The 25,341-nt window shown below is 44.6% G+C and overlaps 1 protein-coding gene across 4 annotated transcripts; it reads left to right on the forward strand.

Moving 5' to 3' along the window:
* Positions 1 to 191: 191 nt before the first annotated feature.
* On the forward strand, positions 192 to 24,517 carry UBE2V1 (ubiquitin conjugating enzyme E2 V1). 4 transcript variants are annotated; one of them, XM_016143743.2, is made up of 5 exons: positions 251 to 289; positions 12,445 to 12,593; positions 12,730 to 12,781; positions 21,434 to 21,559; positions 22,715 to 24,517. In XM_016143743.2, the coding sequence occupies exons 3-5, from the start codon at positions 12,779 to 12,781 to the stop codon at positions 22,859 to 22,861; spliced, it is 276 nt and encodes a 91-aa protein (XP_015999229.1). In that variant the 5' UTR covers positions 251 to 289; positions 12,445 to 12,593; positions 12,730 to 12,778; the 3' UTR covers positions 22,862 to 24,517. The 4 variants fall into 4 exon arrangements, with proteins under 4 accessions (XP_015999228.1, XP_015999229.1, XP_036085194.1 ...); XM_016143742.2 differs by lacking the exon at positions 12,730 to 12,781 and having other exon boundaries at positions 192 to 289; XM_036229301.1 differs by having other exon boundaries at positions 12,445 to 12,781.
* Positions 24,518 to 25,341: the final 824 nt, after the last annotated feature.

Genomic DNA, 25,341 nt, shown 5'->3' on the forward strand with positions numbered 1-25,341 from the left:
AGTTTGATCACCCCTGCCCTTCTCACCAAGCATCTCTATACCTCCTTCGCACCGAAGCCGGGAGGTACTTGCACGTAGCTGGGCCCTCACGCAAGCAAACCCATCCTCAGACAGTAAAGGCAGAAAAAAACCCGCACCAGGTCGCGTGGTCCACGGAGCGGGCGTCAGCGGCGGCGACTGCGCGTGCGCGCACGCCTGCGCAGACGGGCCCGGGGAAACGGGTGGGGGGTGAAGAAGGGGCCGGCCTTCGAGCGACAGCGACGCAAGATGGCAGCCACCACGGGCTCGGGTGAGCGGGGGTGCTGGGCCCGGCCGGCCGAGGGAGCTCGAGCTCGGGCCGGGGATCGGGGACCCGCAAAGGCCTTTGCAGCGGGACCAGGGCCTCTGCGCTGCCTCTGTCCGCCGGGCTCCGCGACAGCGACCCGGCGGGCCTGAGTTGGGAGGAGGAGCAGGCGGCGGCCGGAAGCACGGGCGGGGGCCTGAGGGGCCTGTGGGCGGCGCGGCGAGGCCCAGAGGCTCCCCTGGGTGGCGGGAGGGCCCCGCTGAGAGGAAGGGCCGAGCCCCGCGGCGCTGCTGAGCGGCGGGAGCGGGCGAGGGGCAAGTCCGGAGGCACTCCTGAGGAGATCAGGGCTGGCGGCTCTTTGGTGGAGATCGAGGGGTTCCCTAGAGAAGGAGGAGTCCCCCTAAAGCGGATGGAAGGCCTTTTCTGGGTGCCGTGGGTCTGGGTGAGGGGAGAGCCTTGGGATGGCCGTTTGGCAGCGACTTCAGAGAAGCCCGTCAGGATGGATGGAAGGAGGAAACGGGATCCAGAGGGATGACTGAGAGGCTCCCTCATTGGCTAAAGGAATGGCTCCAGCGTTAGTTTTGGGAATAAGGTTAGTTGAGGAAATCTCAGTTGATTAGGAAAGGAGAGGCTTGGGGTGGCCGCTTTGGGAGGGATGAAGGGCATCTACACACGGTAAGCGGGAAGGGGAAAAGGATCGCAGATTCCCCAGGCTGCTGGTTGGGGCGGCGGATAGTAAAAATGACCTCATCGTTACCAGACCCTTTTTTGAGGACACAGATGTTAGGTTTTAGGAGGCAAGCTCTCTTGGGGCAGTTGGTGGGAACTTGTGATATTCGATGAAGAACAGGTGAATTGGGAGCCCTGGAGATGTCTGGTTGGTGAGGAGGGGTGTCAGCTGAGGGAAGCCCCCATCACTGGGTGAAAGTGGGGAAAGGTCAGGTGTCAGAGATGTTACTTTTAGAGAAGACAAATTTCCTCCTTTATTGGGTGAGGGAAGCATACCCTAGAAGTGTCTTTTATGGAGATTGGCCCTTTCCTCCACTCCTTTGGATGTTAGTAATAGCTATGTGGGTTTGGCTCAGAAGTTCCCCATTGGCTGGATAGGTAGGGGAGAGGAACAAATGAAATGGGAATTCTTGGGTGACTGCTTGGGGAAGGAAGGCTAAGTAAACCCCTACTTCTCCAGGATGGGGCACAGGGAATGAGGGGGTTGCACTTTGGGGGAGAGGGGCTCTTCCAGGGCTGTTATGGGAAGAAGCACTTATTTTGAGACAGGATTCTCTGCTCTACACTCTTAAGATGGGCCTGAGGATAAAATCCTGAAGAGTCTATTTCAGACTTAACATCCTGCAGGTGGACTTCAGGGGTTGGACTCAAATGGTTTTCTTGAGGAGGCAGAGTGAGGATTGGCTTGAGAAGGTCCTCCAGAGGGGCTTATGAGACCAGAGTCAGATTCTGGAAGCGTAGAATGTGGGGGTAACAGTGGCCTCCTCTTGGTGAGGGGGCTGGACCCTGAGGCAATGAAGTTGGTGGAGAAAGTCCTCCCATATGAGGTGATAATGGGTGAGTTCTGATAGAGGAAGTAAACAGGACCTCTAGCCTGGGTACTGAAATCCTCCGGCTATTTAAAGCCAGAAGAGCAGCACTGTTAGGAGAGGGTTGGTGACCTAGAGTGAACAGGGGAATCTGTCTTTTGAGGATGTTGCTCCTCTGGTACTGCAAGGCACCATTCTTATCTGCTTGTTTTGTGGGAATGGAAGTAAATGGATGTCAGGGATTCCGGCTGACGTGACCTACCATAAGCTCCTTTTTACACTTAAAGCAGCGAGGTCTCTCTGGAGGATAGGGGAGACCATACATTCTTTTCCTAGATTTTGGTTTCTGTTGGAACAATGCTGAGTCAATTCATTATCAAGATAACTGCCACAGACACTCCCAGAAGAGAGAGGCTGAGTCAAGCCAGACTGCTATGAACTGGAGGGGTACAGTGTGCCCATGGCAGCCAGCGTTGTGGTATTCTAACCCAACCCTATTGTCAGTCAGTTGAGATTGGTTACCTGCGCTCCATCCGGTTTAACGGCTACTTAATTCCAACTTCCTGACCTGTCAATTGAAGAGCGCTTCATAAATGCAGTGGTGGTCACACAAAGCAATGTCAACTCCTGTCTTGTGGAATTCAGGAGCACTTGGCTTGGTTTAGATAACGTGGAATAAGCTTTGAGGTGCCCTAAAATGGGATTCCCAAAACTCCTTTGTTTATTCAACAGATAATTACTAAAGGCCTGCTATGTCCACTTGTGAACAGTGAACAAGATAGACATGGCCCCTGTCCTTGAGGAGTTTCTATTCTAGTCAGGGAGAAGGCCACTAAAGGAGTAAATAATCAAGACAATTTCAGATAGCAGTAAATGCTATGAAGGAAATTGCGTAATGTAATAAAACATGTCTAGAGCGGTGTCAGGGAAGGCTTCTCTGAGGTGGGGCATTTAAACTGAGACAGATGATGGAAGGAGCCAACCCCACAGCGTGTGTCACAGGCAGGAGAGGGGGGAGACAGTTAGTGCAAAGGCACTGTGGCAAGACCGAGCTTGGCATGTTGAAAGAACAAAATAAAGGCCTAAGTGTGCAAGGGAGTCTCGTTAAAGATGATGAGTTAGAAAGATATGGCTTTGGATTTTGTTCAGTGTAAAGGGAAGCCATTGATTGAACAATTGCCTTCATGAAGCAGGCATTCAGTAAATATTTGTTGAAAGAGCACATGAATGAATGAATGAGTGAGTGAATGAATGAATGAATGAGAGTCTCAAAAAGAGGGAATGACAAGATCTGACATGTGCCCCAGGCAGGGAAAGGGATGTGGAGTGCTAAGAGTGGAAGCAGCAGATCTTAATTGGGTTAAACTAAAAAGAGTGTGTAGGCCTCTGCTTTCTGACCGTGAGGAGTCAGACATGTAGTCAGGGGCCCTGAGGCCTTCCTTAGTCAGGTTGAGAGCAAGCCTCTTGACTAATCAGCCCCTGGTTGCCAGGAAACAGGGTGAAGTCTTTGAGTTCCTATAAGGGCTGAACTTAGTTTTTTATGGTCACTGCTTTCACACCCAGCTACAACACCTTCCCACCTCCCTTGGTGTTCTGCAAGGTATGATTTCTGCATAGATCCTAGAGGGTGGAACTGTTAAAAGCCCACTAGAAGCCCTCCAGATGCCCGTGCTGTGACAAGTGACTTTCTCCTGCCTTGTCCAGGATCGCAGGACCTCATACAGTGACTCTTGGCTGTCAGATCCTTCTTCTCACCCAGCATCCAACAGGCTTCCCTGACAGATAACCAGAAACCGATTGCCAAAAGATTGGGCGTAATTTTAAATTTGCATACATTGGAGTGGCCTCATACACTCGACTTATGAAAATTTAACCATATGGGTAGTGGAGATTAAGTCATCTTCCATTCCATTCAAGGGTGTTCCCCAGAGGCATGGAAATGGGAGATGAGAACGCGTAAACTCTTAGTTGTTCTCATTCCCGGAGTTTCTTACTGTGCGAGCATCTCGTTTTGCCGGTTGTAGCTAAGTGCCTTTTGTACAGCATGAGCCTTGCTTGCATTCATGAGAACTGCTTCATATAGTGCTCAGCTGAAGAAACAACACTCTGCTCAGTGCTGGAGGAGGAGATGCTTTGTTGGGCCGGTACAACCTATTGCTCTCTTTAGGGATTGCCAAGGTTAATTTTAATGATCATGATTTTCCCCTTCACAATAACTTTAAAACCACCCTCTGCCCCCTACCACGTTCTCTCCCTCCCTGTCTCTTTCACCTGAAATGTAGCTCTACAGTAATTTGATAAAAGCAGAACACAAAATGTAAAGTCAGGAGTCCTCTGTTTAATTCTGAAAGGCCCAAGGGAAGTACAGAGCAAGCTGCATTCTATAGGCTTACTATGTGCTAGACACTATAGTAAATACATTATCTAATTTCTCAGAGCAACCCTTTGAAGCTGGTATCTACTATGAAGGTGAGGAAACAGGCTCAAAGAGAAGAAATGACTTGCGGGAGGCTCAGAGCCAGTTGCTTGCAGAGCTAGGGTACAGAACCAAGACATTTCTGCTCCAGGACACATGCTCTTGGCCATATTATCATTCTTCCCACCCCCATTGCCTCTTCTTCAGCTAGGCACCTCAGGTTCCTTCGGCCGTCAGCAGGTCTCTTGACATTTCTGCCTTGGCTGATTAGTTATGTCATGGGTAAATATTAATGACTGTCAGCTAGGGTTCTCTCCTTTTCCTCACATGTACCCCATCGTCAGTCCATAGGTGTAACCTCAAAATAGATGCCCAATGCTCCCCTTCTCCATCTCCATTGTTGTCATTCTCGTCCAACTTAGGACCATCTTTCTCTCGCTTGAAAGACTACAAAAACCTCCTGCTTCCAGTCTTGGCCTTTTTCAACCTGTTCTCCATAGAGGAGGCAGAATGATCTTTTACAGACATAAAACAGAAACTGCCACTCACCTGCAGAAAGCACTTCCCATTGCCCTTAAATAAAATCGGTCTCTTTTCCATGACCCATAAGGCCTTCCGTAGTCTTGGCCTTGCCTATCCCCTGACCTCACGTGATACTACACACATCTCTGCTCTTGCTCTTCCCTTTATGGGAGTGAGTGCTCTGCCCCCCATATCTTCACATGACTGCTTCTTGTTCTTCAGGTGTAGCTCTCCAGAAAGGCCATCCCTGACCACCCCATTCAGTGGTCTTCTCAGTCATTATCACATCCACGTTCTATTCTCTTCCAAAGTGCTTAACCTTATCTGAAGTTTTGTTTATTTTCTTGCATATTTTCTGTGCCTTTCCACTAGGGCAGGATCTGCCTTGTGCTCTGCTATGTCCCTGGCACCCAGCATAGTCCCTGACATGTAGTAGGTGCTCAATAAATATTGAAGTTGCAGTGAATTAATCCAAGTTTCACCTCGATGTAGCCAAATATATAAATTTGACATATTTAGAGAAACAAAAGTAGATTTTTAGCCTTTCAAAAAGGAAAGCTCTTGTCCTGATTAGCTGGTATTTATAAAGGGACTTTAGCATAGCATCACCTCTGGGCTCTCCTTCCCTAACTGTTCTGCCACGCTTCCCGCATCTTATCCTTTGTCTCCATCCCTGTCAGAGAAAATCTCATCTTTGTTTGGCCTTGGTCTCCCTGGCAGCAGAGAAACAGTCTTGCATTTTGTCACCAGCTGTTGTCACATTGTCTAGACGATAAAGAATGATAGATTGCCACTGTTTCTTCCCCTAGATCAGTTGTTCCCAAACTAGTATGCGTCAGAATCACCTGGAGAGTTTGTTGGATTGCTGGGCCCCCACCCTCAGAGCTTCAGATTCAGTAGTTCTGTGGTGTAGTGTTCTGGTGTAGTGTTCTGGTGTGTTACCTGAGAATTTGCATTTCTAGCAAGTTCCCAGGGGATGGATGTGTAGGTCACAGGCCTGGGAACCATACGTAGAGAAGGAAAGAAAAAATATGCTCCTGGGCTTGCACAAACTAGGCAGCCAGACTACACTTGCCAGTTGCTCAGAAATAAAAGTTACCTTCCCCTGACTTTATATCCACTTTTCAGGAACATTAAATTCAGTTACATCACCTTCCAAGCCTCTCCTTACTTTCCAACTAGACGCCTCGCTCAATCCACTGTCTTCCCTGAATGGGCAGCCAGTTGTAACTAGCAGCTTTCTTCTCAGGAGACACCTGTGAGGCTCTGCCATTTTTCATTCAAGACCCAGGCCATGCCAGGGTTTTCCAGAGATTGGCATACTGTAATAGTTGCTGCTTTGTGGTCATGATTTTCCCAAAAGATGGTTTAAAGGGCTTCAGAATCCTTTTTGTACCACAGATATTCTAATATGTTGCTGTGTTTCAAATGACTGCATTAAATGTTTTACTATGACACGGTGTAAAACCCTATCAGATCTTCGAGCTTTTTCAACCTAGTTGACATATATTCTTTGTAATATCCTGCAGCTGCTGACTTTTAAGTTTATATTTAGCCAAGAGAAAAATGACACTTCATACTGACACAGATCAAGGAAAAATCCTTCTAGAAAGAATTCTGAAGTAACAGGAACAATTGTGGTTTGTTTGTTTTTAATCTTAGATTACTGTGATATTTTAGCACCTTGGTGAAGTTATCTTAACATTTTCAGTTAACTTTTTAATAGTTATAGTCTATTAACAATTAAGGAGTCCCTTTGTACATCCTCAGTATTATAACTTGAAGCTGTTTTTCTACCTGCCTTTTAGGAGTCATATTCACAAAGGAATATTAGGAATCTTAAAATTTAAGTTGACTCTACGGATTAAAGTGCCATAGGAAGTAAAATATTTTAGAGTATATTCTTGAGTCTTTTTGATCTGCCCTGTTTCTGTATTTTGGGCATATATGGATTTAATTTTTTAATATATTCAATGAAATCTTCTGTTAAAATTAATACATCATAATTTTGAGCTTATACTCTCCATTTGGGATGGGATGGAGTCCTCAGTTGTGACTGATACACTCACAAGGTCTACAGGATCTCTGAGCTCCACCAATATTTGGATTTACGTCCCTTGGAGCACACCCGAAGTTCTAGAACTAGGATGTGACCGAGCCATTAAAAAACATTGACATATTAACTTTGTATGCAGTTTCTGCATAGTTTGGAATATCAGTAACATGCTTTCATATTTTATGAAACAGTTCATTTTGTAGTGAAGAATTCTTTGACTTGTATGTTTGGGGTGAAAAATAATTTTTCCCACATTTAGAAAAGAAAAGCTTCCCTAAAAGTCTTGACTGTACTTCATTAAAAAATAAGACTAAATAAATAAATAAAACTAGTTATCAAATTTTAGTTATCTCAAAATAGAAAACCTTAGGTATCTCAATTATGTGGTATCATTGTCCAACATTTTGGCCACAATAGGCCACATTAGAGTTTTCAGTGGGAATGGAAGAGATACTATTTAATCAGGAAACAGTTATTGAGTACCATTATATGCCAGGCAGCATACCAGATTCTGGGGAGGCAGGATTGAATGAGTCACAGCTCTAACTCGAGAAGCTCAGAGGGTGAGTCAGACAATAAGAGAGAAAGAAAAGAAAATTAAAAAAAAAAAAAAAAAAAACAGATATTGTGTAAGTAAAGGTTAGATGGGGGGAGGGAGGGCTTCGAAAGGGCTTCTGCAGGCTGCCTCACTTCTGATTTAAGATTTGTGTTTCTTAAGATCATTATATTCAGATTTTAATGTATAACTTTTCTTGGGCTCTTTAAAATCCACCCGAAGCCCTTTCGGTGATCTTCATAATATTAGACTTCCCTTTCATAGTGCTATGAATGTTCCCCTGCTGTATTTTCAGAAATAAACCAGAGTTTAGAATTTTGTTACATTGAGCATCACTCATTCTGAAATAATATTCCTAGGTAACACCCAGCCACCTATTTATACATTCAGCAAGGATTTGAGTGCATACTCTGACAGAGCACTCTTTGAGAGGTTGGAAATTCAGCAGTGAACAAAACAGATGAAATTTTACCCTCATGGAGTTTATGTTCAAATGGGAGAGACAGACAATAAAAAAACTAGTGAAGTGAAAATGAGTATATTTAAAATGTCAAGTGGTCATGAGTACTGTGAAGAAAAATAAAGCAAGATGAGGGAGTGAGAAGTTAGACCTTACATGAGGATTAGGGGAGCCAGACAGTTATTTACAGCTCTAGGACAGAGAATTCTAGGGTGAGGGAGCAGTAAGTGCAAAAGGAAAAAAAAAAAAAGTCAAGTTAGCTATTCAGGATGATGGCTGAAGGAGGCTGAGGGAGCAGGAGAAAGGATAGCGAAAAATGGTGTTGGAGAAGCAGGCGTGTCTCTGTAGGTGAGGTAAAAAGTTTGGATATATGCAAGGCGCAAAGGGAGGCCAGCGGGGAGGGCTTTGAGTCGGGGAGAGGCGGATCTAACTTACCTTGAACAGGCTCACTGTGGAGAATTGACTATAAGTAGAGACCAGCTAAACTAAGAAACCAGGTAGGAAACTGAGGTGGCGTGGACTACAGTGATCACAGTGAGGATGGTGAAAATTATCATATTTGGGATCTATTTGGAAATGGGTTGGATATTGGATATAAGTGAAAGATTTCTTCTAACGACTCCCCCAAGATTTTTGGCCAGAGCAATCTGGTAAATGTGCCATATACTAAGACTGAAGAGTGGGTAGTTTTTGTCTTTTGAGGAGCGTGAGGGAGTTCTGTTTGGAAGTGTTTTAAGTTGGAGATGTCTAAGAGGCAGTTAATGTAAATGGGAGAGCCATCAGCTCCCTTGGTCTGGGTAGAACCACGTGGGGAGTAGAGTGGACAGGGGAAAGCAGAGGCGGGTGGGCTGTGCCCTTAGGCCTGGCAGCCAGGGTTTGAAGTCAGGGAGGGTGACACCCAGTAGCCAGTGAGGTAGAAAGAAAACCTGAGTCTAAGGGAAGATTTACAGGAGGGAATAGTGGGTGCTGCTGAGCGTTCCAGAAACGTGGGGCGGGAGCTGATTATTGATCCCAGGATTTGGCTAGAAGGTGCTGCTTGGTCCCCCCTGCTGAGAGGAGTGTCCTTGAATGGAATAGATAAGAAAGGCCTGACTGGAGTAGGTGGAAGTAAGGTGCAGAAGTGCAGGCAGGGAGTCTAGGCAGCCCCTTTGGGGTTTCGTGCTAAGAAGAAACAGAGATGTGAAGATGGTAGCCAGAAGGGAACGTGGGTTCAAGTGAGGGTTATTCGTTTTTTATTTTATGGTGGATAATACAGTGTGCTGATGAAGGTGATTCAGTCTTCCAGGTATTACACAAGGTGCTTTACGGGTTTTACCTCATTCATTCTTCCTGCCACCTATAGAGGCAGGGAGCCTTGGGATCCCTGTTTTGTGATTCCTGTTTTGCCAAGGCTTGAGGTGACTTGCATGGCTAGATTGCTAGAAAGTTGTGGGGCAGGGGCGTGATTCCAAGTCTGTGCCCTTAATCCTGCGCTGAGAGCTTAAAGAAATTTCTCTGTACTATTCTATACTCCAGTTCTTACTTGTGGAAGATAACTTAGCTATTACTCTGACCAGCCTTTTTAAAATGGGGTGGTAGGCCAGCTGTCTTATTAGTGATCAAAAAAGGCACCTCATCATTTATGCGAGTCTACATATACAGGGAAGCATGGCTTGACTTTGTTTAGTCTTTGTATGAAAGACTCCATCTTTTATAAAATGGAGTGTGCATACCTTTTTATACTTTGCTCAGTTTTTTTTCCCCCAGCAAATATTTATCTGAAGTCTACCTTGTGAAGGCCAGTTGTTTTTTGTTTTTTGTTTTTTGGTTTTTTTTTTTTTGTTTTTGTCACATTGTGAAAATGGCAACTACCACCACAGTCACGTAAATTAAAATGTGCTGTCTCAGACCTCTTACCATTCCTCTGTTTCCTGCCTGCGTAGGCCTGTAAGGGGCTGGTAACCTGTTCTGTCACAGTATGTGCCCTAAGCAGATGCCTCTGGTTTTGTGGCCTGTGGTGTCAGTGGTAGCCTTCTCCCCGTTTTCTTACCTAGTCTTTATTCCATGCACCTGTGATTCCCTGTTGCCTCTATAAATTTCTCTTCTTGTGAAGGTATCACAAGATGTCTTTAACATAATGGCATCACAGTCGCACTTTAATGTAATCACTTCTTTAAAGGCATTATCTTCAGTGTCACATTTGGAGGTGCTGGGAGTAGGGCTCCAACGTGAATTTGGGCACAGTTCAGCCCATTACACCACCTGTGAGCAGGTACCTCAGATATGAACTAGTCTTCCAATCAGTATGATTCTGTGCTCTTTGCGTATTCATTTTTATTAGTCGAGGTTTATAAATTAACTAATAGTAATAGCAATAGGAACACACAGTGATTTTTTTCTCCCTAAGTCAAATTAGTTAGGATTATTAAAAATTTAGATTTAACCGTTTCTGAACAAAAGATGTTGTATTGTCTGGCTTTGTATTTATAATGCCACAGACATCCTTCACCTTCGTGTTTGCCGAAGGAGTCTTATTCCAGAATCATTGAAAAATCCAGTTGTTTCTCAAACAAGCCATTCAAGGATGCTTTCAGGTTTTTGTCGTGCTATTTGATATTTTTCTTCAATCAGTGACTCTCTTGCTTACATTTCCTTTAAAAGGAAAATTTTACCATCATTATAAATGGGAAGTTAGTATACTGTTACTTGCCCTAAATAAGTTATTTTTAAAAATAAATACATGACTGTAAAATCAAGTATTCACTCACGTACCACCTAAAATCACCTAAAGGGATGCTAACAATCCATCCTTCCAGGTGCCGAGACCAAAAGCCCGAGAGCCATAGCTGACTCTTCTTTCTCTTGAGCTTCATAGGCAACCTGACGGCAAATCATATCAGTGCAGACCTGTAAATATCTAGCGTTGTGCTGCTTATCACCACCTCACTGCCATCACCCTGGTCCAAGCCAGTATTATCTTTTGCTAGGATTATTGCAATAGCCTCATAGCTATTTCTGCCCTAGCTCCAAATTGTATTCTTCACACAGCAGTCAGAGAGATCCTGTTAAAAACAAGTTAGATCCTGTCACACCCCTGTTTAGAACTCCAGTGGCTTTTTTGTGTCCCTTAATAACAGTCGTGGTCCTGATTTCCTACCGCTGCTAAACCGGCATCTTTGCTGTTCGTTGACATTGTGGGCACGGCCCCCCTTCAGGGCTTTTGCTCTCGCCGTTCCCTCTACCTGGTAGACTCCCCCTCAGCCGTCCTTGAGTCATGCTCCCCCATCTTCAGGCCTTTAGTCACGACACCTGATTGCAGTAAGGCTTTCCTTAATCACTCTATTTAAAATTTTAACTCCTCCCCCCATTACTTCCCACTCCAGAACGCCACCATCTGTCATACTACGTAATTTCGGTGTTTATTTTGCCTGTTATATGTGTTCCACTAAAGTTAAGCCGCATGAGGGCCGGCATTTTTGTCTTATTCACTGCTTATTTCCCAGTGCCTAGAAAAGTGCCTGGTGTATAGTAGATGCTAAGATATTTATTCCGATTGAATTAATAGTAGCATGTGCCCCACACTTTGGGAAATTCTGAGACATGCAAGGAACACCTTCCACAGTCTTGAGTCCTTCCGGTGGGTCTTTCTTCACAGTCATATGTTAAGAGCTACTTGCCTCTGAGTGTCTAGACAGTAGAGGCCTCAGCGTTTAAGGCAAAGAAAGCTCATAACTTGCCTGGGTCCTGAGCTTTATCTAGAGGAAATAGTCCAAGTGCCAGGGAAGGAGGGAAAGGTAGGCAAGACTGGTTGGGAGAGCAACGTTAGGATAATTGCTCTGTGCCTTCCCACATCCTGAGCCCTGTCTGGCCCTAGTACCGAGGCTCTGTTCTGGAAGGCACCCAGGAACGGCTCAAGCCTCAGCCTGAACTCAAGCATGATGGCTGGAACCCGTGAGATGTGTTTGTATACTTGTCTATGAGCTACTTGTCAGCCGTTGGTATTTTTGGAAATAATTAGAGAACTGGCACCCTCTTTTAGCTTTTTCACAGGTTAAGAGAGAAACTATGGTTTAATAATTGAAAATGTTATCCTTGGCACCTTCGGTTGACTCTCAGTTGATCAAGAGGTCATCGTTGTTATTTGATGTGGTCAGGGTGACTCTTCCTGCTAAGGTAGTTTGAGTGTCAGGCCAACAATGAGCACACTCTTAGCCTCAGAAATGCATAATACGAACAAAAGAAATAGCTTTTCTTCTAAATCCTTTCTGTTAGCACTTGATATTGATGGTTTTCATCTCAAATAGTGGACCCAAATTAATCAGCATTTCCACACGTAAACCCTTTATGCAATTTGTCAAAGCCGTGGGGATGAGTCGGGGTGTCTTTCTAGGTTTGGTCGTCTAGCCCCGGTTCAGCTGTCGTTTCCCCTGTTACAAACCGTGCGCTCCTTCCTTCTGGTTGTGCTAGTCAAGACAGACAGCTTGAAAAGCAGCGAGTTTGATATACAACAACTTCCAGCAATTATTTGCATGCTAGCATCTTTATTTCCAGGTAGTGATAATGAGCAGCTAGCCGTAGGCTTACAAGTACCTCTGGAGTTGCTAGTATCTTGAATTTCTTTCCATTTATTTTAGGAGTAAAAGTCCCTCGCAATTTCCGACTGTTGGAAGAACTCGAAGAAGGCCAGAAAGGAGTAGGAGATGGCACAGTTAGCTGGGGTCTAGAAGATGACGAAGACATGACACTTACAAGATGGACAGGGATGATAATTGGGCCTCCAAGAGTAAGCGTCGAGCTACGGCTATAAATGTCAAATGTCTTAAATTCACTGTGCCTCCTTTTAAAAAATATTAGCCTTATCACGGAAAAAGCTCACCAATGGTATATTTTCTGAAATGTGGCTATTCTTTTTTGACCAGTTTCAGTTTATATATTTGAACCTCCTCTGATGCTGTTTAATCTCTCTCAATGGTAAGCAAAAACCTGTTTAGACTCGTAGTGTGAATTTACATGACAATGTAGACAATGAGGTTTGAGGTAATTTTACCCTCAGATGTAGTTTGGGACAAACTCTTGGGCTTATCAAATAACAAGGCTCCAGAGACAGCCAGCGTTCCTGAAGACAGTGTCCAAATGAACTTCAGAAAGCCTTCACAGTTGTGGTTTTTATTTGTTGTTTCCAGCTCTGCCGTGCACCTGTATCCTAATTCATTGGGCTTTTCAATGAAGGGTCATCGCCTGCCTGGTCTGCTCTGGTCCGTTCCAGGCACCATTAGGCCCTGAGGCCTTTGCAATGAAGACAAAGACCGCGGGGATGGGGAAAGTGACCTCTCAGAGCTTCATGATCATGAGGATTCCCAGACTTCAAAATACCAGCTAACCATTTTTTATGGCACATTGTAAACCCCCCAGAAATGTCATTTTAACTCTCACAAGAACCTGTTTTTAGGTACTACCATTGTGTAATTGCACTCCATTTTACAGATGAGGAAACAGACTCAGAAAAGTAAAATTACTTGTCCAAAGTCACATGGTTGATAATTCCCAAACCAGGGCTGACTCCAGAGCCTATGGTCTTAACCTCAGTGCTACAGTCTTTAATATTTTGAGCTTTCCTTTTCCCATTATACAATTGTCCAGGATGTTAAGTAGTAATTTTATATAGAAGTGAAGAATTAGATTCCCATAACGTGTCACTTTTTTTCAGACAAGCAGTAGGAGAATCTGCTTGAATATGGCTGGACCTTGCCTGTGTCTGCTTGTGCTTATGGACAATGTGTTCATTCATACTTTTTACTGCATGCAAGGCTCTCACCAGCTCTTTGGGAGGTAGAAAATCATTGGGATGTGGCCCCAGCCGACACAGGAAGAACATCATGCTTATTAAGTGTTAGGACAACCTGATGTCGCCTTAGATGGTCATAAACATGGTAAATGATTGGCTTTCCCATCGAATGTTACTCCGTGAGTCATTTTTGTGACCCTATAGTTTTAATTTTTTTGGTGTTTTAAAAAATATTCAACCTGTTTTTTTACTCATTGCTTGATTTTTTTTTTTTTTTTTAATCTATGAAAACCAGGATTTTCTGGATCTGTTCATTACTGGGGAAAAACCTGATCTGGGAAGCTTGTTTCTCCATGGAGATCATTTTTCTTGCTGTCCTGAAAGTCCATTGTGTGGTGATGGTTTCCTTTGCTGCATTTCATCCTTTCCTAAGAGTGGTGTAGGTTTCTTGAGGATGAGAATTAGTCTTCCCTCCTCCTTACTGTCCAGAGCACCTGCATGTGTTTCAATAGATCTGTGAACAAACTGGTTTTTGGTTTCTAACAAATTGAACAATGAGCCAGTGTACAACATTGCGAATGCACTAAATACCACTGAATTATACACATAAACACATGAACAAATAAAATGAACCACTAAGTTCTGTCGAAAATATTCTGCTTTTCCTAAAACACTTCAGATTACCCTGAGTTTCAGTTTATCTCTTTCTGTACATACTTTTTAAAAAATATTACACTCAGAACTGTGCAACTGTCACTAATCAGAACACTTTCATTACCCCAGAGAGAAACTCCATCCCCCCCGGCAGTCAGTCCCATTCTGCCGCCCACTCCTCGCCCTTGGCAATCACTAATCTACTTTCTGTCTCTATGAATTCGCCTGTTCTGGACATTCCATGTAAATGGAACCATACAATATGTGGTCCTTTGTGACCGGCTTTTACTTTGTATAATTTTTTCATGGTTCATCCTTGTTATAGCACTTAATTTTTATGACTGAATAGTATCCCATTATGTGGATATACTATATTTCGTTTACCCATTAATTAGTTTTCCAAAGTTGCTGCTCCATCTTCCATTCCCACCAGCAGCAGCACATCAGGGTTTCAGTTTTTCTGCGCCCTCACCAATACTTGTTATTGTCCGCCTTTTTATCCCTATGGTTTTGGTCACCCTCACTCCCCAAGGTTAAAAGCAAAGTCAGAAAAGCTGTTTCTAGGTGCTTCCTGTGACCAGTCTGTTTTCAGATTGGATATAAGGTATATGCCAGGCATTTGGAATATCAACATAATTATTAAAGCATCTAAATAGAGCACTTAATTCACCTCCCTATTGTATTTGTGTTATTGAATTTTTCAGAAGAGAATCCATAATTTCAAAAGTATGTACCATATGATTCAGCAGTTCTGCTAGGAATTTACTCAACTTTTCCTGACGTTGTTGCCCAAAAGCCTATATGTACAAAATTAGTTTATGCAGCATTTTCAATGGTAGCAAAATATTGGAAACCACCTCACTGTCTTTCAATCAACCATATCATGTACTGTTTAGGTTTTGAAATGGAAGAGACAGATTTATGTGTGCTGAAATGGAATGATCTCCATGGTGTATAAGTGAAAAAAGTGAGATGCAAAGCAGTATACAGAATATGCTGCCACATGGGCTGGAGGGCAGTGGGGGAAGAGGAGGAGGTCATATGCATACTTGCGCTTTTGCATGCTTAACAATACTTTTGGAAGAACATAAAAGAAATTGGTGACAATAGTTGCCTCCCCCAAAAGGAATCTGGCCGACTGGGGCCACCGTGGAAAAGAGACTTATTTTTTATCATATTTTTTTTGTGCTCTCCGAGTATAATTATGTGTCTTAGCTATTTTGAACGTCTTTTTTTAAAAAGAAGGTGGGGAAGCAAGTCCTTCAAGCCTAAAAGCAAAGCTTCCCATCCAAGAAGCGCCCCTTGCAAGGCTCTGGCACGCATCCGACTGTCCACGGCATTACATGTGGAGCATTCCCACTCTCACCACACAGGCGCTAACAGTAGCCAGGTTAGAGAGCAGGGCTTCTCAGCCTCAGCGCTGCCGACATACTGGATTGGATCCTCTCTGATGACGGAGCTGTCCTGTGCACTGTAGGATGTTTAGCAGCATCCTGGTCTCTACTTGCTACGTGCCAGTAGCACCTCCCTGCCCTAGTTGTGCCATCCATAAATTTCTCCAGATGCTGCCTAATTCCCATCACTCCGGGAAATCATCCTGGTTGAGAAGCAGTTATGCCTCTGGGGTTCTCCAAGATAGTGTTTTTATGTGTTAGAGCCTGGGTGTGTATTTATACACATATTTATCTAAAAGTACTGTGTGTGTGTTTAAGAACAAAAGATAGTTACAAAAGTGTATGAAGTAAAAGAAAAGTAATCCTTCCCTCATTTCCTTATACTACCCATAGAATGAAAACTGGTCAGTTGGTGTGTGGTGTGTTTCTACTGACTTTTCCTGTGGCTACACAAACATAAATACATATCCTTTTTAATGCAAATGAGACCTTACTGTGCATAATGTTTTGTGACTTTTTTTCACTTAACAGGTGGTAAACATCTTTCCATAGCAGTGTATATTGACGTATCTTTTTTAAAAACCTTTAAGTTACATATCTAATGTGTGACTATATTCTCAAAAAATTTTCAGGCAGTAGAGTATGTAAGCTAACTCTGCATCAGTGAGGAAAAGAGAAACCATACTAGGTATTTCAACAGAGATAGTTTAATATAGGAAGTTGATCAAATAGTTGGACTGAAAAAGCCAAAAAAAGGTGCACTGTGGGAACACAAAGAGAACACTAGAGACAACAGTAGCAAGCCCCTGGGGCTGGGAGGACGGTGGGGGAGGCCGGGACCTACGAACCCAGCCCTGGAGGGGGAGTACCCTTTGCTGCTGGTCCCTGCGAGGCTGGAGGGCCAACTCTGGAGACCAGAAGCTAGAGATCAGAAGCAGCTTTTGCTGCCAAAATGAGGGGCTCAAGCTGGGGTGACAATGACAGAAACAAAGCAAATAGGAAGGCGCAGGGGCCTCCTTTGTATTTTATTTTATATTATGATCATGTGGTTAACTTGATACTTCAGTCTTTAGGTTGTAGAATAATCTGGTGGCACTAGGATTGAATCAGAGAACTGAATCATCTGGCCTTGAGGTGTGGGTCCTATGGCTCACTCAAAAGAGTACCCCAACTGGTAGAGAAAAGGAGTTTCTGTGCGAAGGAAAATGTGTCTTGTAACTGTCTGCTGGGGTGTGTGCAGGGTTTAGTAAGCTCCAAGCCCACCTTTCTCAGCTCTGGTTTGAGAAAGAGGCTGGCATTCTGCAAACTACGTTTTTCCTTTGTGAATTGGTTTTCTGTTAGGTTCCTCCATTCAGGACGCGGGAGAGAACCTGAAAGGCAGGGAGAAAGGACTCGCTTCTTCCTGTTTGCTTGTCGATCTGTCTGTGCCACTGGTTAACAGCCCCTCATTGTAGCATCAACCGAGGGTTCCAGCCTCCAACTTTTGGGGGCATGCCCAGCTCTGGCCTCACAGCAACCCCCTTCAGAGGTCTTTGTTCATCTCCGGACTCCTCTCCTCTGAGCCTCTAGGTCTGCTACCCTGCGGCCTAGTCCCTTCGTTCCCCCGGCTTTAAGGGTTACCACCTTGCTTGCTCCCTGCAGTCTTAACCTCTGTGTTAGCTCAGGCTCCCTTTCTAGAGCTTATTTTCAGTCCATTGATACCGATGTAACTGATTTCCTATATTAAGTTCTCTGTTAAAATACTTAGTATGGTGTCCTTTTCCCTGGCTTACCCCTCACTGCCATATCCCTACTCTCCCCAGATTCGCTGTGAGCAGCGGTCCGTGTGACCCCTTTGACACCTCTTTCTCGGCATTTACCAACCTGTCTACATCCTGAGTCATTAAGATCTTCTCAGGCTCTACACGGTCTCACTTTTTAGAGGGCCCACCCTGCATTCTAACATAGCATGTGCTCACATTGCACATTAAACATAATTTTTATATAACTACATAGGATTTGAAATAAATAGCAGTTGGCTAGTTGACCTAATGTCTCCATCTTATATATTAATTTAGATTTTGCATATTTTTACAGTCAGTGCCTTTTTCCTTTTCTCATCTCTCATACATTTCAAAATAAAATATAATTTATAATACTTTCAGTTTTACAGAAAAGTTGCAACAGTAGTATAAAAAGTTTCCATTTCCCTTATTGCTAACATATTAGTATAGTACATTTGTAAAAACCAATGAACCAATATTGATACATTATTACTAACTAAAATCCATAACTTATTCAGGTGTTCTTAGTTTTTACCTTATGTCTATTTTCTGTTCCAGAATCCTACCCAAGATACCACATTATATTTTGTCGTCATATCCTGGGCTCCTTGTGGCTGTGACAATTTCAGGTTTTTCTTGTTTTCGTTGCCCTTGACAGTTTTGAGGAGTACTGGTCAAGTATTTTATAGAATGTCTCTCTATTGGAATTTGCCTGATGTTTCCCCCCATGATTAGGCTGGGGTTATCATATATATATATGTATATATTTTCGGTGCAGGAAATTTTGTAATCTCTAGGCTCTGGGCCTGTAGTATATCTAATGGAGAAACAGCCCATGTGCACACAAATATTCCCAGAGTTGGAGGGAAGCATCTGTCCACGTTTGTATCTTATGTATTCTGCAACTTGCTGGCTCTGCCACCAGCCGTGTCTCAGCCGGCTGGTGTGTGTGTGTGTGTGTGTGTGTGTGTGTGTTTGCGTGTGTGTTTCTGGGCCTTAGCCTTTGAAGAGGCTACTAAATATCTAATTTTATGAATATGCCATATTTGTTTAATCCATCTCTTACAGGTAGACATTTAGATTGTTTACAGTTATTTTTGCTGTTGCAGACAATGCTTCACATTTCTGTGCACAAGTATGAGTCTGTGTGTAGGAAATTCCTAGAAATGGTCCTGGTGGTCTGAGCATGCCTATTTCACATTTGGACAGGCACTGCCTAATTGTCCCATAAAGCTCAAGCCACACCAACAATGTGGAAAGTATTTGTTTTGTGATCAAATAATGAATCTTAAGAGATGTGTTCCTTAGAGGGACAGAATGTTCTAACAATTCTTCAGGCACATTTCCTTTCTTCCATGAAACCTTTTTAGCAGGTCCCTGGAGCACTTACAAACAAAACAGGAGAACCAGAACCCTATTTCCTACAAAAGTCTTGCTCTTTGGGCTTTTTAATGGCCCTTCAGGGCTCTCACTTGACTTGAAGCATTTTATACCATTGATCCAATGAAATTGCCAGTTAAACATCAGTGATCAGAATTCAATATTTATTGTTTTTAAGAAGTTAGTCATAGCATGGATGTTTTTAAATTAGACTTCATAGTGTCATGAGAAATGTTAAGATTTAATCTATGTTATAATCAGAATCCTACTAATAAGCTGCCCACCTTCTCAGCCATTTTGACACTGCTGCTAATAGATATCAGTGATATTTTATCAACACCGATAAACCACAAAACATAGCAGCAGATGAATATATTGGTACATCAGAGCCTCCAAAATACCGTATCAGGTATTTTAAAAGATTTCGTGATTTTGGCAAGTACTTTGAGCCCATACCCCCAAGGGTTGACTTATGTGAGACGTTCTATCTCTGAATCGTGTGAGAAAACCATTGAGCATGAATGCAGGACTCACCCAGAGAGATGAATTTGGGATCCATGCAGTCAACAGATGCTTAGTGTGTGGGTGCCGATGGAGACGGCTGGGTGCTGAGGAGAGACCTTTTGTAATATTTTCCGTAAATCTAAATTGTTTCCCTGTTTGCTTCCTACTTGTTATGTGTAGTGAGTAATTTTTTTTCCTCTGAGGAAACTCCTTTACTCCTTCATGGCAACAAAGTATTCATTTTATATAAGCATGAAGGGCAACCTTCATTCATTCAGCAAACGTTGGAGTACCTATTCTGTTGAGGCCCCTTCCCTCCTTGTTCTGTTTGATGAGGGAGGTCTGACACAAGTCTTCAGGTGGGGGGTCAGGGGTTCTTGTGAAAGGAAAGTTCATTTGAGCTGAAGAGGAGCTGCAGGACACAGAGGAGCAGCCCCTGTAGGGGCCTCAGCTAGAATTTGACATGTTTGAACTATAATAAGGAGGCTAGAGAGTGCAGGTGGGGAGGAAGGCAGGGGACACGGGGTCCAGTCCAGGAACTTGGGCTTCCTTCTCTAGGTCCCTAGGAAGCCATCGTAGGAGTTTGGCCAGCAGGGGCAGTTTTTGGATTTAAAACTCAATCAGGCTACTGTGTGGAGAGCAGATTGCAGGGGAGAAAGACCCGGGTGATACGGGTGATTCAGATAAAGAAAGTGGATGGGTGTGGCATCTCTTTTGGATGTAAAAGCTGAGACTTTTTGATGACTGGAAGGTAGGGGGTAAGGGAAAAGGGAACTGCAGCTGGCCGCTAGATTTTTGCTTTAACTGCTAAATGGTGGTGCCATTTGTGAGGGAAGGAGAAAGGAACCGGTTTGAGAGTGAGTGGAAATCCGGAGCTGAGTTTTGGTTTTGTTATAATTTGGGGTCTCTGGTAAGTGGATGTGAAAGGTTTCTGTGGGCATATTATAAATGCCTTCTGAATCTTAAGATATGTCTCAGTTTTTTTTTTAAATTAGGGACAGGCCCCCCTTTAGACAATTGGCTTTCAAGGGTTTGAATGACATCCTCTGTAATTTATTGTCCCCAAAGACCTCTAGATGTCGCTGTTTACACAGGAGTGGTTACTTGAGCAGTGAGCAGCTGAGGAAAAAGGACGCAGGTGCCTGAGCGTGGAACCCACGGGAGGGAGGCGCCTGCCTCCCAGGGTGCCCGTCTGGGAAGGAGACCTCGTCCCAGTGTGCTCCTCAGACACAGTGACAACAGCCCGGTCTCATACAGCACACACAGCTGTGGGTCGGCCGTGTGTCCTGTGCAATATTTGAACTGGGAGGCGTTTTTGACTATGTGCCTTTTGAATAGGGCCTTGAAGGCTTTGTGGTAGTGCATGTGGGGGGAGGGCACTGTAGGCAGAAGGTCCAGCAGCGCATTTCGCTGCTTACTGGGTAGTAATTATAAGAAAAGCTCATTGACATGGGGGATTGGACTTTTCCAATGTTCCCGACAAAGGCACAGTTGGTGTTTGAAGGAGTATTTTTTATGCAGGCCCAGTGTCCTTGGCCCCGCTCCTCACCCACTAAATGCCAGTAGGTTCTCGGGCCATCATAAAGACAGCAGGGAGGGAAGGGACCTGCCCGTCGAGGTCTCTTACACAGTATGCAGCCCCGAAGCGATGCCAGTGGGAAAGCAGCTCTCGCGTCCGCAGCCCGCCCCTACCTTCCGCTCAATTTTAGTTCTCTGAAGAGTCGCCTGTTCCGTTCTTTGGACGCAGTGGCATTTAATGCCCTGGCTGATGATCCTGGCGTGAGTAGACGTTTGACATGGCTTCCCAGAATAGGGAACGCGCTCTCTTATCCGCCATTTCCCAGAGCATAGGACAGATCTGCAAAGCAGGGAAATCAACACAAAAACAAGGCCACCCAGTTGGGCTCGATGCCGACTTTACACCTCAGCTGTACTAAACTCTGTCTTTTTAGTCCCAGGGCCCAAACTCACAGGCACTAGTGTAGGGACTAGTGGCCGCTCGCTGACACCTAACAGATAGACTTCGTGTCATGGGAGCAGACGCACCGGTCCTGCAGTCAGGGGGAACGGGGTTTGAGAAGGTCTGCCTTTTTGAATTCTCTGTTTGTAATTGCCTGACGTCTCTGTACCCTTTTTTTTCCAGACAATTTATGAAAACCGAATATACAGCCTTAAAATAGAATGTGGACCTAAATACCCAGAAGCACACCCCTTTGTAAGATTTGTAACAAAAATTAATATGAACGGAGTTAATAGTTCTAATGGAATGGTGAGTTGTTTTGTCCGCCCTGCCTGTTGCTCGGGGTGGAGAGGTGCCTGTTCTGTAACATCGGGAGCACTTTGGGGCGAGTCCATCTGTCCCTTGGTTATTTGATGATAAATAGATTGCAGTACGAACACGTGTAGGCTTGGGGCGGGGCCCGTTTCCCGGCTGTCCAGAACCGTCACGCTTGCGACACGTAACTGCGGGTTGTCGCTCCGAGGCCTGAGCTCATCCAGCCCTCGCGACGTGCATTCGCGAGGGAGAAACGAGGACACCGAGGCACAGAGGCGAAAAGCCTTGCCTCGTGGGCCTTCCTCGTACCTGATATTTTTCCCTTTGATGGCTTTGCGCTTTTGACTTATTTTTACTACCATTCTGACCACCATAAATGGAAACGGGTCTCACTTGCCATAAGAAGGCAGTCCTGACCACCAGAACCGCCACAGCGTAAAGCAGAGTTGGTCAGATCTTCCTCCGTATGTCGCTTCGAGCCCTTGAGGCCCGCTGTCGTGTTCAAAGGGGAGATGAGCAGGCGTTCGAGGGTGTCACACGTGTTAGATCGTGTGAGCTCGGCTTTTATTTCGAGGTATTCAGAAGTCTGGGGAACAAATTGGAAAGAGATGAGCCTCGTTACTACGTGCTCAGTGTTTACTGTTGAATCTGAGTTTCCCCCTGAAGTCTGGAACCGAGCGCTCAGCCCATGCTCTGGGGAATTTCTTTTAAGGAATGCTGCGTTCACTTGGGACGGTATGACTGAGGCAGGCAGGCCCTTGTCACTGGCGCTGGCGTCAGCCACCACCTGGGTGGAGCATGGAGAAAAGACAGGGGCTGAGCAGCGGTAGCGCCCAGCCCGGGAGCGGGCCATCGATTCACAGCCGGTCGGGCTGATTCTCTCCTAGTGTCAGGCTGTTTCTCTGAAGGCGGCCTTGCTTCTCATCGATACCCCTCTCCCAGACACTGGGGGTTTGGGCCACAAGGAAGGGAAAACTGCAGGCGGGAGGGGATCCTGCAGGTATTCCGCATGTCCGGTACTGTGAGATCAGCTTATTCACCTTGAAAAATGCATTTTACTCAAATCTATACTATAGCTTAACTCCAGTGTGCAACTTTCCTTCTGTTTGAGGGCGCAACAGTAATTTGTTTTTGTTTGTCTTACTCTAGGTGGACCCAAGAGCCATATCAGTGCTAGCAAAATGGCAGAATTCATATAGCATCAAAGTTGTCCTGCAAGAGCTTCGGCGCCTAATGATGTCTAAAGAAAATATGAAACTCCCTCAGCCACCCGAAGGACAGTGTTACAGCAATTAATCAAAAAGAAAAACCACAGGCTCCCCTCCCCCCATTCGATTTAAGCAGTCTTCATTTTCCACAGTAGTAAATTTTCTAGATACATCTTGTAGACCTCAAAGTACTGGAAAGGAAGCTCCCATTCAAATGCAGTTTATCTTAAGATACTGTAAATGATACTAATTTTTGTCAATTTGAAATATATAAGTTGTGCTATAACAAATCATCCTGTCAAGTGTAACCACTGTCCACGTAGTTGAACTTCTGGGATCAAGAAAGTATATTTAAATCGATTCCCATCATAACCGGTGGGGTACATCTAACTCAACTGTGAAAAGACACATCACACAATCACCTTGCTGCTGATTACATGGCCTGGGGTCTCTGCCTTCTCCCCCTTCCCTCCCCCGCCTCCCTCCCTCCCTACAACAGCCCTCCAGCTCGGGGCGGCTTGCTAGAGTAGATGTGAAGGTTTCGGGTCTCAGCCTGTGGGACTACTGCTGGGTGTGTGGGGGTGCTTTGTCCGTACCCCCGGTTTCTTTTTTTAAGTCTTAAATGACACTCCCCTTCCAAGCCATCAGCCTTTTCCCGATCTCTACGACCACCCTTGGCCAAAGCATAGATTGTAACCCCCTCTGCTCCCCTCCGAAATTGGCCTTTGGTGAGGAATTCAGGGCTTCCCCCATATCTTCCCCCGCCAACCTTTATGTCGAGGGGTGCTGCTTTGTCCTTCCTCCTCAAGCCCCTTTTTGCACCATCACCACCCACGCTTCCCGTGACACTCCCTCGCTTTGGCCAGAAGCCATCAGGTAAGGTTGGACTCTGACCTCCCTCCTTGAGTTTTGGAACCGCATTCATTTACTCTCCACCAGCCTAGGAAATGAATATTGGGTCCTCAGCCCTGCCGCCCTCTGCCGTCGTCATCAGCTGATGCGTTTTTTTTTAGCTCAGGTTTTGATAAGGTGAAAAGAACAACAGTTAGCAGGGCTTCTCAGACCTGCCAGCTCTCAAAGCCCTTGGTGGTTAAGCCTGGAGAAAGGCCACAGAAGACACTCGTAAGCACACATGATCCCTCTGAATGAATTGTTTCCTTTTCCTGTAATTGCTTTTGCTTTTAAAAATGGAAGAAATTTAAAACAGGGCTCTCATTTGGTCATCTTTGCAATCCGTCCGGGTCTAGTTTGGAATCTGACAACTGGAACAAAAAGAACCTTGGATTCGGTGCGTACTCTGGTGTTGGTGCTGCTGCTTCTCGCGGTCCTCAGCAGGGACTGAGAAAGAACTCGGTGTGCACGGCAGATCCCCGAAGCTGGCGGGCTTGACTTCCTGGCACATGGCTGCGTTTTTCCACTTTTCTGTTCAGGACCACTAAATGCTGAGATGTGGATGCATACCGAAATAAAAGCAATTCATTTGTGTTCTAAAGGGTTTTTTTTTTTTTTCCGTTCATTTTTTTTTGTAATTTAGTGTTTGTGTAAAACCACCTTTTGAAGCAGCAACTATAAAGTCTGAAAAGCAATTGATGTTTTCATTAATCTTTTTCTGGGGAAAACCTTAGTTCTAAGGATTTAACATCCTGTAAGTAAAGTTTAACATAACAGTATTCCATAAGCAGCCTTTTTATTGTCGGACCATTGCCTGATTTTAATATAATAAAAAGTGTGCATTAATATTTAAGAAGCTGTGCTCTTCTTCCTCTTGGCATATAACCTAGGAACAGAATTTAATGTTTTAGGTGTTTTGGGATTCCAGTTGATGCCCTAATGCCAGGGTTGGCAAACTTTTTCAACAGAGGGCCTAAGTCTGAAAATTTAGGCTTTGTGGGCCAAGAGGCAAAATTGGAGATGTTACATAAATATTTATATGACAGAAAACGAACTTCCACAAAATAATTTATCTTATAATGTTACAGGCCTATTAAGGAGAAGATGGAACACTTTTTTTAGGGGAGAACATTTTGCTTAATTGGGATAGAAAGTTAGCATTCCCTATTATCAAACTTGGCCCATGGACCACAGTTTGCCAACCCCTATCCTAAAAGATCATAGTGAAAAGGGAGATGGGGAGCATCCTCTGATTTAAGAGGCTTTGTGGGGCTCTAGCTATTAAGTCTCCACTGGAAGCTATTTGGTTAAATTTAGTAGTCTGTAGGTTGGGGGGGAGGATTTTCACATGTTCTTCTGGTCTTTAAAAAGAGACTTTTGATCTGTGATGATTGACAATTTGTCTACCATCCACTGTGTGGGCGGTGGAACTGTCTGTGGTTGTTTTTACCCAAGATTTGAACTTCCTGCTGTGGTTCCAGCCGCCAACAGTCACGCCCTTGGTGTCCTGTGGCAGGAGCCAGGCCATTCCCTTGTGGCCTTTGGGTCCAGCTCAGATGTCAAAACCTGGCTGTCTGGAAAGAGCCGAGTTGTTCCTAACAGGCCACCCTCCAGAAAGCACTGCCCGAATCTCTGCCCTGCGGCCCTCTCCGAGTCCCCTGCAGTGAATGGCAGCCT

The sequence above is a fragment of the Rousettus aegyptiacus genome, unplaced genomic scaffold (genome assembly GCF_014176215.1).
Source record: "Rousettus aegyptiacus isolate mRouAeg1 unplaced genomic scaffold, mRouAeg1.p scaffold_m13_p_12, whole genome shotgun sequence".
NCBI classification, from domain to species: Eukaryota; Metazoa; Chordata; class Mammalia; order Chiroptera; family Pteropodidae; genus Rousettus; species Rousettus aegyptiacus.

Coding starts and splice junctions, on each gene's coding strand:
- UBE2V1 (XM_016143742.2), top strand. CDS start 268: ATGGCAGCCACCACGGGCTCGG. Junction 290..12,444: donor GGCAGCCACCACGGGCTCGG/GTGAGCGGGGGT, acceptor CATTTATTTTAG/GAGTAAAAGTCCCTCGCAAT. Junction 21,560..22,714: donor TTAATAGTTCTAATGGAATG/GTGAGTTGTTTT, acceptor GTCTTACTCTAG/GTGGACCCAAGAGCCATATC.